Source organism: Schistocerca piceifrons, chromosome 4, assembly GCF_021461385.2.
Source record: "Schistocerca piceifrons isolate TAMUIC-IGC-003096 chromosome 4, iqSchPice1.1, whole genome shotgun sequence".
NCBI classification, from domain to species: Eukaryota; Metazoa; Arthropoda; class Insecta; order Orthoptera; family Acrididae; genus Schistocerca; species Schistocerca piceifrons.
In genome coordinates this window covers 68,706,949-68,724,042 of record NC_060141.1, presented here as the reverse complement: position 1 = coordinate 68,724,042, position 17,094 = coordinate 68,706,949, and the positions used below count along the sequence as shown (strand labels likewise).

The following is a 17,094-nucleotide window of genomic DNA, read 5'->3' as shown; positions in this document are numbered from 1 at the left end:
TTATTAGAGGCGCCCGTAATGAAAAAACTTCCTAAATGCAGGTACATCATAATCGTACGAGGTGTGTCAGGAAAGTAATGAGACTGACTTTTTAGCTGCAATTTTTTTAAATTTTTTCAAACAACAATACTGTCCTCTTCAGAGTAGTTCCTTTCGTCAGCTATATCCTGGCGAAGTCGCTTTTCTCAGTCTTGGTAACAGTGCCAAAAGGCTTCAACTGGCAGGGCCTTTAACATGTCGGTCTTATTTTTTTTAGTCTTCTGCAGAATCCCAAAATGACGTACTTTTGGCAATTTTCTATTTTGGGAAAAGAAAAGAGTCAAAAGGACTCAGGTCAGGTGAATAGGGGGGCTGTGGAAAAACAGGGATGCCTTTTGAAGTTAAAAATTCTGTGATGGAAGTGGCTGCGTGACATGGGGCGTTGTCATGATGCACCATCCAATTCTCGGCAATGTCAGGTCTCATGCAATTCACCCTTTTCCTGTGTCTTTCAAGGACAACTTTGTAAAATACTTGGTTGGCAGTTTGTCTTGGAGGAACAAATTCTTTATGCACCCACGCATTCGACGTTTTCATTGGTTTTTGAAGCTAGAGGTCTCTCTTGTCCTTCCAAAACTGATTTGCACCAAGTAAAAAACTTGTGCTCTTGGTGAGTAATGTCACCCATAGACTTGTTTCAACTTTCCAAAGGTCACACTCGCAGATTCGCCAAGTTTAACGCAAAACTTGATAGCATAATGCTAATCCATATTCCGCTGTTCCACTTACGTAAAACACAACTTCACTGCTGGCGCTCACAAAAAATCACGTGATGGCTGTACGAGCTGAAACTCGGACTGAACGTCTGGAAGGGGCGAACATACCTGTCTCCCCTTAGGAGATCACAGTGTCGTCACATTGATCGCAGGTTTGACAGTCTCACTGCTCTTCTTACACAACTCGTAGGGCCCCAGATATGAGTGTCATATTAGTAACTTAAATTTTCCAGGTTCTTTTTTATTTGAGGCTCCTGACTGCGGTATTTCACCATAACAGAATTACAAAACAAACATAAGCTTACTGAATCGCTCGGGTTTTAATTAAATTCAAGCCTCACTTTTTAAGAAACTAAGGCGGCACAAGGTTTGGATGCCGTTTGAGCTATGACGGATCAGGAGAGCTCCGTAATTATTTTGTACACTCGTGATGTCCATCTGAGAAAGCATCCGCCTCACCCGCCACAAACGTGAAAGAAGTACTATACGTTACTGGATAGACGTAATTAATTCCTATATTGATTAGTATAGTTACGTATTTTCTAAGCTGTATCGTGTATAATACGACTGTCTTTTCTTTGTTCGCTTCTACTAAAAAAAAAATTATGCTGTCTGACAGCAGAAAGGACTGTAGTTCCACTTCCTTAGAGCACATAGATATTTTTCTGGAACATTTTACAGATGTGGTCAACAAAGCATACTAATTGTGCAGTTCCACTGGTACTCTACAGCAATTCATCGGCTGCTAAGCCTAATACGCGTAGCTCGTGAGAAGATAGATATCATACTGTAGAAAGGTGGAAGCTGAAGTTGGTTACAAATCCTTCTTTTTATGTTTTGGTGGAGATGAGGACTACTGTTCACGAACAACAAATCATCCACCAGGTTACTTCGATGTCTTACAGTGTGTGAGAACAACAGACTGCTCATAGAATTGCCTCCACCAGGTATGACGGACAATTCGGAAGCTTCTAATGCCATGCTTCTTTGCATTTATTCTGCACTTATCCATACAACTCGAATACTGGGTTACGATTCACAAGAATTCGTAACGATCACAGATGCTACACTGACTGAACAGTAAACACTTACGGCTCTTTATGGGAATATAAATGTCAAACGAAAATTGTTCAAATGGCTCTGAGCACTATGGAACTTAACGTCTGAGGTGATCAGTCCCCTAGAACTCAGAACTACTTAAACCTAACTAACCTAAAGACATCACACACATCCATGCCCGAGGCAGGATTCGAATCTGCGACCGTAGCAGCAGTGCGGTTCCGGACTGAAGTGCCTAGAACTGCTCGGCCGTAACGACCAGCAAATGTCAAACCAAATGGACAAGAACTTACACACGTCCGGCATTATTCTCGATTATCATCAGTGAATATGGGATGTGATTCCCATTATATGGACAGGTGTATCAGGCAAGGTTACTGAATTTTAATAGTGTATATGAGTACCGTTTTACGTGTGTACATTGTGCATCTCAGCAATAACCACGTATTTCACAATAATTAACATCTCATTATCAAGCAAACATTAACGTGCTACCGTGTTCACGATGTTTCGCAGCACCTGTGTGTCTCGTATTTTTTTGGAGCAGCTTTGCAAACGCGCCAGAGAGCGCTTACTGGCTGGGGGCCTTTCACCGTGGATTACTTTCATAAACAACGGTAACGAGTGGGCCGCAAGAAGCAATATGCGGACTGCCGTAATTCACGCAGACGGCGTCTACCGTGCCGTGGCGCGCTCAGCAGGTCATTCGGAGAACAAATCATGAGCGCCAGAGAGGAACGTGTCAAGGCGCGGGATCAGGGTAACGCGTTATTACCTCCTGCCACACGCGAGGCCGCGATCCTAAACACAGCCGGCGCCTGTCAGTCGCTGCGCGAGGCAGTTCCTCTGAAGTCACGGTACCAGCGTACGGTAGATCCTAGGACAAGTGCAACAGTCTCGCAAAAAATTATAGAGTAACGTTAAGAGGTACGAAGATCGTATTTCGTAGTATTACACGGTAGATCCAAAATTTGTCTCTTTCTTAAAAGAGGAAACTAGACTCAATGGCAAGTTGGCGTTCTACACGTTACAACAACACTCATTTACTTCTCGTTACGTCAACATTTTGGAATAGAAGAAAATAATCAGCCTGTAAATGCATGCTTCTAACTGAATATAATCGTTCTACCGACGCCCCACGTGTTTAATTTCTAGATATGCAACCAATTCTTCGGATTTATTGCACACATTATCCACGTAAGAGGAATTTGGTTACCGTCAGGCGCTGTTAAAAAAATGCCTCCAGTCGGATGAAATTTGGGTTTGTGGTTGATCGGTTTTGCTATGAATGTATTTTAAGATCAATAAACTATCTCTGATGTGATATTTGGGATGCAGAAGATCCGTAAATCCCAAAATATCAGGCGGGTCTGCGTTTGGTGGATATAGGGTGGCGTATCCTTTGGGAGAAAGTAGCCATGAATAAGGACGGGCACGTCAAAGTAACTGGAGCTGCACTGTGCAGTCCCACACATAGTCAAAGGCTAGGTGCACTTTCGATCGCACCCGACGAAGGGCAAGGTACGTCACTGCAGCGCAGCAAAGGAAATACTTCGCAACATAGTGGGTGCGCATATTGAGAAGCAGTTTAGCCATTGTTACGAAGTCTTTCCTTGTCGATCCAGTACGCAGTTCTTCCTTGGCAAGGTATCGCTGAACTCATGAATCTTAGTTCAGAGTAGGAAGCTGATGACGAAAAGGATATGCTGCTATTATTATACACTGAGCGCCAAAGAAACTAGTATAGGCATGCGTCTTCAAGTACAGAGATACGTAAACAGGCAGAATACGGCGCTGCGGTCGGCAACGCCTTTATACGACAATTCGGCGAAGTTGTTAACATCGGTTACTGATGCTAAAATGGCAGGTTATCAATATTTAATTGAATTCGAAAGTGGTGTTATAGTCGGTGCACGGGCGATAGGATACACCATCTCCAAGGCAGCGATGAAGCGGGAATTTTCCCGTACGACCATTTCACGAGTGTACTGTGAATATCAGGAATCCGGTAAAACATCAAAATCTCCCACGTCGGTGTGGCCGCAGAAGGATCCTACGAAACGGGGCCAACGATAACTGAAGAAAATCGTTCAACGTGACAGAAGTGCAACCGTTCGACAAATTGCTACAGATTTCAATGTTGGGCCATCAACAAGTGTGAGTGTGCCAACCATTCAACGAAACATCACCGATATGGGCTTTCGGAGCCGAAGGCCCACTCGTGTAGCCTTGATGACTCCACGGCACAAAGCTTCACGCCTCGCCTGTGCCCATCAACACCGACGTTGGACTGTTGATGACTGGAAACTTGTTGCATGGTTGGAGTTTGGAGTGATAAGGGACCCGTGATACGTCTAGACACGACTCTGACAAGTGACACGTACGTAAGCATCGTTTCTGACCACCTGCATCCATTCGTGTCCACTTTGCATTCCGACGACTTGGGCAATTCCAGCAGGACAATGCGACATCCCACACATCTAGAACTGCTACAGAGTGGCTTCAGCAACAGTCTTCTGAGTTTAAACACTTCCGCTGGCCACCGAACGCCCCAGGCATGAACATTATTGAGCATATCTGGGGTAGCTTGCTACGTGCTGTTCAGAAGAGTTCTCCACCGCGTCGCTCTCTTACGGATTTATGGACAGCCGTGCAGGATTCATGGTGTCAGTTCCCTCCAGCACAACTTCAGACATTAGTCGAGTACCTGTCACGTCGTGCTTCGGCCTTCTGCGTGCTCGCGGGTGCCTACACTATATTAGGCAGATGTACCAGTTTCTTTGGCTCTTCAGTGTATAGCACTTGAAAATGGAGCAGATCAGAATGGAAAATCGAATATATGAACAAGAGAAATACTCGTTGCGAATTCGCTTTTCCATCAAGAGTTTTCTGACACCAAGTTCACGAACTACTTTTGTTTAGACCATAGTCAGTTGCACGAGGTTAACGAGCTCGTGGTGAAATCTATGTTTTCTGAGGGATAGATGCTCAAAAATCAACTGGAAGTGAGGAAAAAGCCGCTGTGTTCTTGAGTTAAGTTGTACTGAATTTGTCAGAAAGTAAATACACAAACGAGAGTTGTTTAGGTTACTTTGGAAAATTAATTAAGGGAATTGTTACTGTTAATGAGTTGAGCATATGATCCAGCAGCTGTACTTGAAAGCACGCCCACTAAGTTCTGAAAAAGTGTAAAAAACGTACCGCTGGCTTCCGGCGAGTACACTGGGTATGAAACACTTGTTGCGTCGTAATTCCGTGGTGGTTCAAGTTCGCGAGCTGGATGACTCCGAATTCCCAGGTGAAATGCCTCCGTCTGCGAAATCGCTTCAAGTATTTTATCTCGGATGAAATGTTGATTTCTTTGTGGCATATTTTTTGTCGTTTGATACATCGACATGAAGAAATGGCAGAGTATGTCACTGGCAGATTTTGAGGCTTATGTTCAGTCGCTGTTTCTTCATTTTCTTTGGTTGTTGTTTACTATATCGGTGCTTCATTAATGAGGAAATGTCCACTTCTGCAGGATCCTCTGTTTGAGATACAGCTTCCTCGTAAGTATCAGCATTTCCGATATCTTCACATATGTTGTCGTCAGTCTGAGACACCACACCGTGAGAGCACTAATGGCGTGCCGGCCGCTGTGGCCGTGCGGTTCTAGGCGCTTCAGTCTGGAACCGCGCGACCGCTACGGTCGAAGGTTCGAATCCTGCCTCGGGCATGGTTGTGTGTGATGTCCTTAGGGTAGTTAGGTTTAAGTAGTTCTAGGGGACTGATGACCTCATATGTTAAGTCCCATAGTGCTCAGAGCCATTTGAACCACTAATGGCGGTCGGGCAGGAAAGCTGTATGGCTGGCTCTGCGCGCCGAAAGTGGAAGCAAACAGTGTGCTGCAGTGTCCAGCCCTGTGCCTCAATTTAGGTTCACCACAGCACTCCTCGAACACCCGACAAATTGTGCAGCTTCCGAAATGTGCGTGCCGAGCTTCCGGGCCATCACAATCTGCCCTCCGTCCAGTCGCGTGCCTTCTGCATTCTACATACGGGCAGCACGCTCACTGATAGACAATGTACCATGCGTGTGTCTGACTAGCAGTCATTCCTCGCCAGATGACGGTGCCATCTCCTAGACGAGATCGTATCGATAGTAGGTCGGTGAGCATAACGTTCTGACTGATTTCTGTAATGACAACATTTGCAAAACGTGGTTCTATAATCTCTCTGAGCCGTGGTAAAAATTGCTGTTTTGAAGAGCTCGCCGCAGCGCGTTGTGTGTAGCAGTCGCCCTCCGTTTCTGGCGGTGGCGCCGCTGTGGCAATCGCAGCTTTGGTGTCTCCGTCTGGTGGGAAAGGGGAAAGGTTGCCTGTTCACGTGCATTTAAGGGGCGCTATGAGCTCGCCAGGTGGAGTTGTTCAGTCGGAGCCAGCCAGAGTCAGTCTGGGTCAGTCTCTCGTCCGCATTTGTTAGGCAGTTAGTGTCTGTCTGTCGTCCGGAGTGTTAGTATGTCTTTCGTTCGGATCAATCTTTAAAGCCGGATAAATGAGAGTCTTTCCACTCCTCCAGTAAGAGAACCTAGCGAATGGTCGCCCGGTCGGGGCTTAGTTCCCGCATCTGAGTCTGCGCGTTAAGCCGTCGGCATACGGACCGTGCTGTCAAACGTTAACGTTGAGCGTGCCAAGTTCAACTTGCTGCTGAACGCACAGGAACGATGCGACTTGTGCATACGCTACGTGGGCCCCAACGTGGTAGACGCGATAGCAACGCACTCCAGCGGCAGTTGAGGGATGTTTCTAGTTCGTAAATCACACTGTTTACTCAAGAGGCGCACGTGAAATTCCCACGTTAGTTTTATTAAAATGTACATTTCCTTCATCGTCCACGAAAAGGAAAGTACCATGTCCAATCAATAAGGACACAGGCTTATACAAGTTCCATTACAAACAGTGCGGTACAAATTTGGAATACTTCTCCACATAAGATAAACATTATTTCATCATTCCCACATTTAGTAAAACCCCCAAGGTCAGTCTCACTTGATCACTGTTCCTACCCAGTAGCAGAATATTTGCAACGTACGAATTAGGAAGCGTAAAAGAAAAAGGAGCAAAATATCTTTATACAAGTAGCGCAAGCTGTCTAGTAGATTGAGCCAATCGAACAGTCACCCCTCAAAAAAAGGTGAGCTTATATTCATATAACATCAAATATTATAACATATACTTATATGAAACCAATAATAAAGTATCAGAAACTAATAAAAACGTGAATGTTAGGAAAAAATTTGGAAGTGTTACGACGCGAACCACCGCCCTAACAAAAACTCTATGCTCGGTCAGAGTTGCTACTCATTACGCTACACCAACAACGAACTCCTTCAGTTCGGCTATATTGTGTTACCCCCTGCTAAAAACATTAATCGTAAATAATTATGTTACTAATTGAAATTTAACTATAACAAATTGTACCAAGAACAATGCGTTTTGGGTGGATCTTCAGTGTGTCGCTGCCTTCAAATAGCCTACTCTCATAATACGCAAGTTACAATAATTCTTTTGCCACAGATGTGATGTTTCTAATTATTTTATTGGAACGAATAAAACAGTTAACAACAGGTTTTCCAGTAATTCTCAATTTGCTGGTGCTCAGAAACGGCATATATACATATAGGCTTGAAATGAATGCCAATATGGCGCCTCACAACTTCGTACTGAAGGGAGACGGCCTGCGTGTGACGTAGGTGGCGTTGTGCCATCTCATTGGTCAACGTTCAGACGCACGCTCAGAATATCTGACATGCCAGATACTGCTCTGCACGTTCGGAAAGACTCCCGAACGTGCTATTCCACGCTATGACGTCAGAAAAACGGCACGCTCAACGTTCGGATGCACGGTCCGTGTGCCGACGGCTTTAGGCCGCCAGTCTGCTCGAGTTGCTGAGACAATGGTCACTGGCTGTTGGATCGATCGGCTGGTCGGCCGCGCACTGAGACACAAGATGACTTGTCCGCCTTGAGCGGCGGCGCATGTGAGGTCGCCACGTGAGTACAGTGGGCCGCGGCGTATAGCAAGGAGAGTAGCTTCGCGGGCGACACGAGAACAACAGGAGTCAACCCACGACATGTCTGGCCGGTGCGAGTTGCGACGCCGTGGTGTAACTGGTTCTCCTGGCGCTTCTGGGCCCCTTCAGTTACCATCTTGTGGAGCTTGGCTCAGTCCTTTCCTGGTGCAGGGATGTCGTTTAGCCAGTGCGCGTGTTTCCTCTGCATGGTTGGGTCCGAGCCAGTATTTCCGCCGTCGTGTGTCTGGAAGTGAGTGGGAGACGCACCAGCAGTGCAGTCGCGACGGAGCAGCGGGCAGTCGGTCAGTTGGTGCGCACCAGGAAAGATCGGAGATCGGCGCGCCTTCCTGCGTCCGTTGAAGCGGCTGGCAGCGGACGGTTCCGCAGTTTATTAGAAGTTAAGTGCTTTAGTCTTGTTAAATTTTACTTGTTTTCTTGTTCAGTCACTCGTCCCCAGCTTGCTCGTCTGTCTCTCGTCCGCATTTGTTAGGCAGTCAGTGTCTGTCCGTTGTTCGGAGCTGCCTCTGTCATGTTGTCGGATTTGGTGTGTTAACGAATTTATTGCTTCGATTGTAACGGCCTAATTCCTGAAACATGTTTTGATCTTGTTTATCATCTTGAGAGGCGGTATCTGTGTACTGTAGAGCATCTTAACTGGTTTGGCCAACTGTGTAGAATTTTATGTAAGATTTCATTTCATGGGCTTTTATTTAAATGGTCATTTTAGTATATAAAGTTTCCACCCTTCCACCGTAAGACTTTTCTTGAAGTTGAAATCAACTTGCACCTTCGGTGGCAAGTTAATCTTTTAATTTTAGTGTTTTGTACCATTTCCATCCCTCCTACGGGGTGCATAGTTGTGTGCTTCTGTGAATTGTTAAAACTTTACTTTAAGGTAATCTGGTGTGTTGCAGATTTGCACCTGTGTAGTCTATCAGAGGTTGTTGTGAGCGGTCGTGACCACGGCCGTGTCAAAAGGGAGCGGTAAGATTCTCAGCCCGAAGGCCCATACAAAGCTCATACACTCAAAAATTTGTTTCTTTCTGCCTCTGAATAAATTGTAACTTGATATTTAGAGGGTGCTTTCTGCTTATAATTTTAACCCCGTTTTTTTTTAAAAAAAAGCTTTTAGGAATAAAATTCCCATTTGTTAAAAGCAATTTCATTTTGATTTCATTAGTTACTCCCTCGCAACTACTTCCACGTTCACAGAGTGTGATTAAATGTGTTAATGTTCTTGATGAATCGCTAGTAAATAAAGTAAATTCGTAAGAAAAAGTTTTGAAAGTAAATTCAAGGTGCGCTCTCAAAGAGAAAAAGTCATGTTATCTTACATGTATAGACGTATTTTCTTATTCCTCTCCCTCTGTTTGACATTGCGCATGTTATGGATCTGCCCAGAGAAATACTGAAACCAGTGAACATAGCGATCTTCTGCTTAATGACTTCGTGGCACAAATATTACGGACACAGCGAAAGTAATGAACAGGTCTCTGAACTGTGTAGTTTATCACGGTCAAGTTTGCTAGGGTAGCCGCGTGGTGCTTTGTGATATGTCTCGCCGTGTCGTTCTAAGGTGTAAGAGAGATAGACATGTTCTTTGCACTCACCAGCTGACTGCCGCGCTTGGCCAGGCTGTAGAGACTGCCGCGCGTGCGCCCGTGCGGCATCACCGTCAAGTCGGACCACTGCACACGCCACGTCATGGACGCGATCTCCGCTTCCAGCTTGTACCGCCTGCAACACAAGGCAAACACTTTGCTCTCATGGCTGCTCCTCCCCTGCTACAACGCGTTACGTAATCCCCGTGATTAAAAAAATTTCAATCACCACATGGCGCGTCTCGCAGCGGCAGGTGGTGGCTCTCAACAGTTCCGCAATAGACAACCCAAACAACCACCCCGACCTGTCACACCTCTTTCCATTGTTGCATATTTGTGTATCCTTGCAGAATGTACTTCAGAAGTGATGGTCAATATCCAAGGATACGAAAGGAGTGATCATTCGAAAGCAAAAACTCAAGCAGACATGGGCTCTAAAACGCATACCTTAAGAGCTGTTAGATGGATACAGAAAAATGATGAAGATTAGATGGGTAGATCACATAACTAATGTTCAAATGTGTGTGAAATCTTATGGGACATAACTGCTAAGGTCATCACTCCCTAAGCTTAAACACTACTTAACCTAAATTATCCTAAGGACATACACACCCACCCATGCCTGAGGGAGGACTCGAACCTCCGCCGGGATCAGCCGCACAGTCCATGACTGCAGCGCCTGAGACCGCTCGGATAATCCCGCACGGCACATAAATAATGAGGAGGTATTGAATAGAACTGGAGAGAAGAGAAATTTGTGGCATAACTTGACTAGAAGAATGGATCGGATGGAAGGGCATATTCTGAGGCATCAAGGGATCACCAATTTAGTATTGGAAGGCAGCGTGGAGGGTAAAAATAGTAGAGGAAGACCAACAGATGAATACACTAAACAGATTCAGAAGGATGTAGGTTGCAGTAGGTACTGGGAGATGAAGAACCTTGCACCGGATAGAGTAGCATGAAGAGCTGCATCAAACCGGTCTCTGGACTGAAGACCACATCAACAACAAGATCTATGAGCAATTCTTTATCTTAGATACTGTGAAACAGATCTCTTCTACTGCAAGCTCTTTGCTTTCCATATTTAGGAAAGTGTAGCATGGACCAAAACAAGAAAAAAATGCACAGTAAACATGTGCTCAAAAATGCATATCTTAAAACTTTATGAGCACTTGTTCAGTAGAAGAGTTGTGTTACAAAGTAGCGAAGATGAACAAGTGCTCATAGCTGTTAAGGTATGAATTTTTGAGCACCTGTTTACTGGATTTTTTTCTTGTTTTGGTACGCTTCCCAAAACATCTTCATCCTACAATAGAAGAGCTTGCAGTAGAAGACAAAATGACCACAAGCTCCTCCATACCCGCATCGAGTGACATCCTTTGGGTGAGGATGACAGAGTGGTCGGTCGGTGTCGTTGGGCCTTCCGATGCGTGATCGGACGGAGCTTTTCCATAAGAGCAAGACCACAATCCCATACCAAATGTGCAGTGTATTTCCCATGCAACATAAATATGAGTGTATTCCATTTTGTCAAAAACAGACATTTTGAGACCGTGGCTGTGTATAGAATATGGGTTGACTCTTACACAGAAGATTACAGCAACCAACCATTTTTTACAATGCTATTTATTTATTTAAACAGCGCTGTCACCGGTTTCGAACCACCAGGTTCCTCTTCAGACGGTTAGTTCACGTTTTAATTAAATTTCGCCTTTTGTTTTCCCACCTGACAAGATTTCCTTGGGGTGGTGGTGCCCTACAATCAAAACAAGATGTGAGAGAATATCTTCTTAACTGTAAGTTAAAACAACATGTGAGACAATGTCTTTTTAACTGTAAGTTAACTCTAAATTAAAAAGGCGTTGTATCACATCTTGTTTTGATTGCAGGGCACCACCACCCCTAGGAAATTTTGTCAGGTAGGGAAACAAAAAGGAAATCTAATGTAAAACGTGAACTAGTCGTCTGAAGATGAACATGGAGATAACTGCGCTGTTTAAATAAATAAATAGCATTGTAAAAAGTGGCTGGTTGCTGTAATCTTCTGTGCAAGAGGTGACCCATACAATATGAGTGTAATTTTGACATTCACTTATCACATCTCCACCTTCCATGTGGATCTTAAAAACAAATCGCACGGAGGCGGAAGAGGGCAAAATAATAGAAGTCTTCAGTCAGAAAGAGACACACACTGTGTAGCGATTAAATGGCTGTCGTAACAGTAACAGATGACCTCTAATGTGCAGTTTAGGTAGGAAGTATTACCTACTGTTTTGTCATAACTAATAATTACAGCAATCACTCGGGAAAGAGTATTTTAGAGCTGGAGCGCTGAGTAACAGCAGGAAATCTCTTAACATTGCAGTTGCGCTAAGCTTTGTATCGAAGAAACGGGAGGAGAAAAGTGGCAAGAAGTAAGATGGTTCTTTAAAATCCCGTTTTTCAGTAAGCAAAGGCGTAATACGAAGAATCGCGTGCTTATTTTACATGACCTCAATCTCCTTCGAGCCAGACAGAGCGATAATAAGCGTCGTAATCGAGCTAGATGTGCCAGTAATAAAAACGATGGTCCCGTAAAACAGAGGGAATTAACGTTCCCTGTCCTTCCGATGGGCCATTTCTTACGAATGAACTGACGAACTTATAGTGACGTCACACGCTGTTTCTTCCCCCGACGTAATGGGAATCGAGGTTATACTCTGTCGGCAACGAATTAATGTTACATCATGACTAGAAAGAAGAACTGTGGCTTTCCGCTCTACATGCTGAGATGTAATTATAGCATTTTTGGAATATCCAGTACTTGGAGGAACAAACACATTTTAAAAACTGAAATGCACGATATAGATGTTCCACAATAACATTTATGATATTGTTCGTAGTGAACCAATTTCGGATTTCGAGGCCATCCTCAGGAAAGTTATCAGACACGTTGTTTGGATGTGGCTTATAATGACGAAAGTCAGATCACAACGAATTGTAAAACAAATATGGTTGTGGAACATCAATACTGTGTATTTCAGTTTTAAACACAATTGTAGAGTTGAGACAGGCATAATACACGAAGGAGATTACAGCAAAATAAGCTTACAAAAGGCATGGCAAGACTAAACATGATCTCATAATCTCATTTTGACATTCCCTTCAGCATGAATCAATCGAAGTAGATATTGGAATATTACTCCACTATCGCTTTATTATTATAACTGATTTGTGTTTTATGCCTCGTACACAGTCAAGTAAACAGAAAATAAAAAAGTGTACAATGGGACGGAGGAGGAAGAACAGCTCAGATATTTGTCCATTTAATAATCAGCATAACGTTTTTCTGTAGTGGGTTTCTAGGCTTCAGAACGGTTAACCAGGAAGATGTGTCTGCAAGTCGCATCTCCTGTGAGTTTTCACAGCTAAACCACCTTCCATGGTTATAGCCTGTGTTGAATCAGCTCTCATTAATATTCTGTTACCACTGCTTGTTATGCACTATGACAATACTTTGATACCAATGTAATAATTAACAGTTTCGAAAAGGTAAAACATTTTCCGTAACGAACTGACTTTGATGCCAAATGCAGACTCCAACGACGGCCAATAAACGTCCGAGCAGTACTCACGATGGCTCTTCTCCATAATACAGGCTTCAGTAAACCTTGCTACCTTTAAGTTGCGTGCACCCGCCGAAACCAGTGAGCAGACGGAATTCTCGACAGGTAGACGAGACAGAAATTCCGCGACAAGTTGACGAGGTAAGCTCGGAACTCAGGCGGCCGACGGGGAACAGTTGGAACTGCAACCACAAAATCCAATTCTGATGCCGAGGAACGAACATCGGCGACCGTCTAGACCACAACGCGCCTAGCTTTCAGGTTAACAAACGTGATAAGAACACGAAATTTGTTGACAGAATTAACAACGACTTTTGCTTAGCCATAGCTAAAGTTTGTACAAAAATTGTAAAAAGGAGGATAAGCAGGAAGGAGAAAAACGATTCACACGAAGATAGCTATATATTCTTAATAGTAACTTCGAAAAAAATAAAGTTATAGAATTATTTTTTTAACAGAACACTGTATCTCCAGCCTCTTTAACTTGAAAATGGAAAAGACTTAAGAAGAGCGTGATCAGTAGGACGAGAATTTTTAGTGTTTGCCGACAATATCGTTCTTATACTGCAGGACAAAGATGAACTAATAAGAGCAACTAAACTGCTAGAAAAAGAGACCCAAAAGGTTAATCTGAGGATTAATCGAGATAAAACAGACTCTATGATTGTAACAAAAAACAATGAAGGGGAACAAACGAAGGCAACAGTGGAAATAGCAGGAATGAAATTTACAATGATTAGATCTATCAAATATCCTGGAAGTACCAACAGTAACATGGAGGAGAATATAATGAACCGGAAAAAATCTGTGGAGAGCTGTCTATTATTATCAGTGGACGAGCTATTCAACGCCTAACTAACAGGAATACTAGGCGTTTACCGAACAGTTATTCTTCGGCCGACATCGATGTATCGTACTGATACAAAGGCACTGAACAAGAAGATGGAGAGAAAAAAGGTGTTAAGAAAGATCTTTGGACCTTAGTCAGAAAATGGAATTTGCAGAAGAAGGAAAAACAGAAACCCACGTGTTGGTTAATGAACCAGATGTGACACCTGTAATGAAGAGCAGAAGAACTAAGTGGCTAGGACATGTACCGCGAAGAGAAGAAAGGGTGATGAAGGCGCTAGAAGGGAAACCGCAAGGTTGGTACAACAAAACTGAGGTGGATAGACGATGTCAAGAAACACCTGGAGAACCTGAAAGCACATGAGAACACAGGTAGCCACAGAGACCAACGGATGAGGCTAGAGAGTGAAGCAATGAACCTACTTCGGTTCGTGATGCCAACTAAGTAAAGTAAAGTAGTTATTTTTTTGTTGGCAGTCCTGATACGCAGTCAAGATCCCGCGCGACAGTACCGTATCACGCTGCTAGAGAAGCCAAAACGATTGGCTCGGACAGCTGACGAAGTGAAGTTTTGTGCGTTACCTGAATTTGAACGGGAAGAACGCTGCACAAATCCGTGCTAAGTTGGTGGAAGTGCACAGCAACATTGCACTCTCGTATGACACAGTGGCTACGTGGCTCAAGCCCTTCCATATGAGTGAAGTAAGTTTAATGACGAATAATGAAGTTGCAGACCATCTCTCCTAACAATCTGGAATCGCCAGAGCGATGGAGGCCTTGGTGTTCTAATACCGCTATATCACAAACGAAACGTTAGAGGAAAAAGTGAAAATCAGTGGCAGATCAGTTTTCACCATCGTGCTCGAGACAAATTTTACCGCCATCTGTGTTGCCTGGTTGCTCACAGCCATTCAGAAAGCCCACCGAACCAGGACCGCACCAGAAATGTTGCAGCTGTCTGAGGCCAATCCAGATATCTTCTTTATCAGCGTAATCACGATGGACGATTGCTCGGTGTATCAACATGAACCTGAACAAATGGCCAAAGAATGTGGTGGGAACATGTGGGTTCACCACTGCCGAAAACGGCGAAGACGCAGCCGTCATCAGGCATGGTGACGCTGAGTATCACGGCGTGTAAAAGGGAAACATTACAGGAGCATTCTGGCTAAATCCGTAGCGAGTTTAACGGAGAAATTCAAGACGAAGCGTGGCTGATAGCTGTTTGTGAAGATGTTTTCAATCCACCCAACAACTCCCAGTTGCTTCTTCACAGGAGAATTACATAAACTACTTCTTTTGATTATAAAATTTTGTTTCTCTCGTGTCCCCCGCCGGCATATTCCTGACATGACACCAAGTGACGCCGTCTTCTTCCGTAGAATGGAGAAACCATTGTGTGATAACCATTTACATAATGACGACGCTCTTAGTTTCGACTTGAAACGTTTTCCGAACAGCCAGAATAAGGTGCGCAACAATCAAAGTCTCGGCCAATGGTCGACCTTCCTTTAAATAGTGTACATCACCGTAGTAATAATGTGTTAACCTGATCTCGTTAAGTTTCAATGAATGAACTGAAGTGTGTTAGACAACAGTGATCAACTGTGCAAGTTGGATTGTGAGCTAACAGAAAGCAATTAAATTTACTGTGGAACTCAAAATCAATGAAACTGCGCTCTAAAACTCGCTTTGTGCCGTTACTCAAATATGCAAAAATGAAAATCAAGAAAATTAAGTGGACATAATTTTCTCGCAACTTATGGGAATTCAGCCAGGTAATATTTACAGCGACTGCCGATATTTCGGCGGGAGTAAACCGCGTTATTACATGAAAATGGCGGGGTGTACTCCAGCCGAAATATCGGGAGAGGGGGGAAGGGGTGTTCTCCCGCCGAAATATCGGCGGTCTTTGTAAATATCATGTGGCTGAGTTCCCATAATTTGTTTGGAAATCGTATATTACCGGAGAAACTCAGGTCTCATCATTTTCTGGTGTTAAATACAGCTGGCGCAAGTATATAGTACCTATATAATTGAATAACAATTGTACAAGAACCCAGAAATGCACTCAGTTACTCGCAACACACTAACGCGCACCACCCTCGCAACTCGCATTCTATTGTAAACAAACCAGCCCCGCACTCGTGTACACCAGCTGTCAAATTCGAAAACCGCGGGTGTGGTTCTTGGACAATCAGTACAAAGCACACTTACCGTACGTTCACACGCACACGGTAAAACGGCTGGTTGCAAAGCTATTCGTTACAGAAAAACATTTATTTACTACGTGGGAAACGAGAATTGCGAAATCTGGCAGATTCACTGAATGAATGGGAACGGGTGTGACTATTATTTTAATAAGCAACAGAAGAATTCTAGGTTGGGAGGAGCGCAGCAAACAACAATACATTTATATGCTGGTACCGCGCACTATGTAGGAATTATCAGAATTTCCCGGAAATCGCTAAATGTGATGTACATGTACAGGCAAATAAATGACTACAATTTCAGGAAAACTGGATGACATATTCAAGAAAAAGAGCCTTTCAAACTGAGCAAGTCGATACCGAGTCCACCTATGGCCGTTATGGAAGCAATAATTTGGTTTAGTACTGACTGATAGAGTTGTTGGATGTCCTCCTGAGGGCTGTCGTGCCAAATTGTGTCCAATTGGTGCGTTAGATCGTCAAAATCTGAAGGTGGTATTAGAGCGTTGCCAGTAATGCTGGAAACATTACCAATTGCTGAGAGATCTGGCAACCTTACTGGCAAAGCTAGGGTTTGGCAAGCAATTGAATCTCAGTGTAGACAAGTGTAATGTGCTGCGAATACACAGAAAAATAGATCCCTTATCATTTAGCTACAATATAGCAGGTCAGCAACTGGAAGCAGTTAATTCCATAAATCATCTGGGAGTACGCATTAGGAGTGATTTAAAATGGAATGATCATATAAAGCTGATCGTCGGTAAAGTAGATGCCAGACTGAGATTCATTGGAAGAATCCTAAGGAAAAGCAATCCGAAAACAAAGGAAGTAGGTTACAGTACGCTTGTTCGCCCAACGCTTGAATACTGCTCAGCAGTGTGGGATCCGTACCAGATAGGGTTCATAGAAGAGACAGAGAAGATCCAACAGAATGCAGCGCGCTTCGTTACAGGATCAT

General features: G+C 43.8%; 1 protein-coding gene across 2 annotated transcripts in view; it reads right to left on the bottom strand.

The window, feature by feature from the left end:
* Positions 1-17,094, bottom strand: part of LOC124795224 (atrial natriuretic peptide receptor 1-like) — a 1,189,640-nt gene that overhangs the window by 354,185 nt on the left and 818,361 nt on the right. For both annotated transcript variants that reach the window (XM_047259145.1, XM_047259146.1), the window contains exon 8: positions 9,479-9,605. In XM_047259145.1, the coding sequence (XP_047115101.1) occupies positions 9,479-9,605 (127 nt within the window). The remainder of the gene's footprint in view (positions 1-9,478; positions 9,606-17,094) is intronic.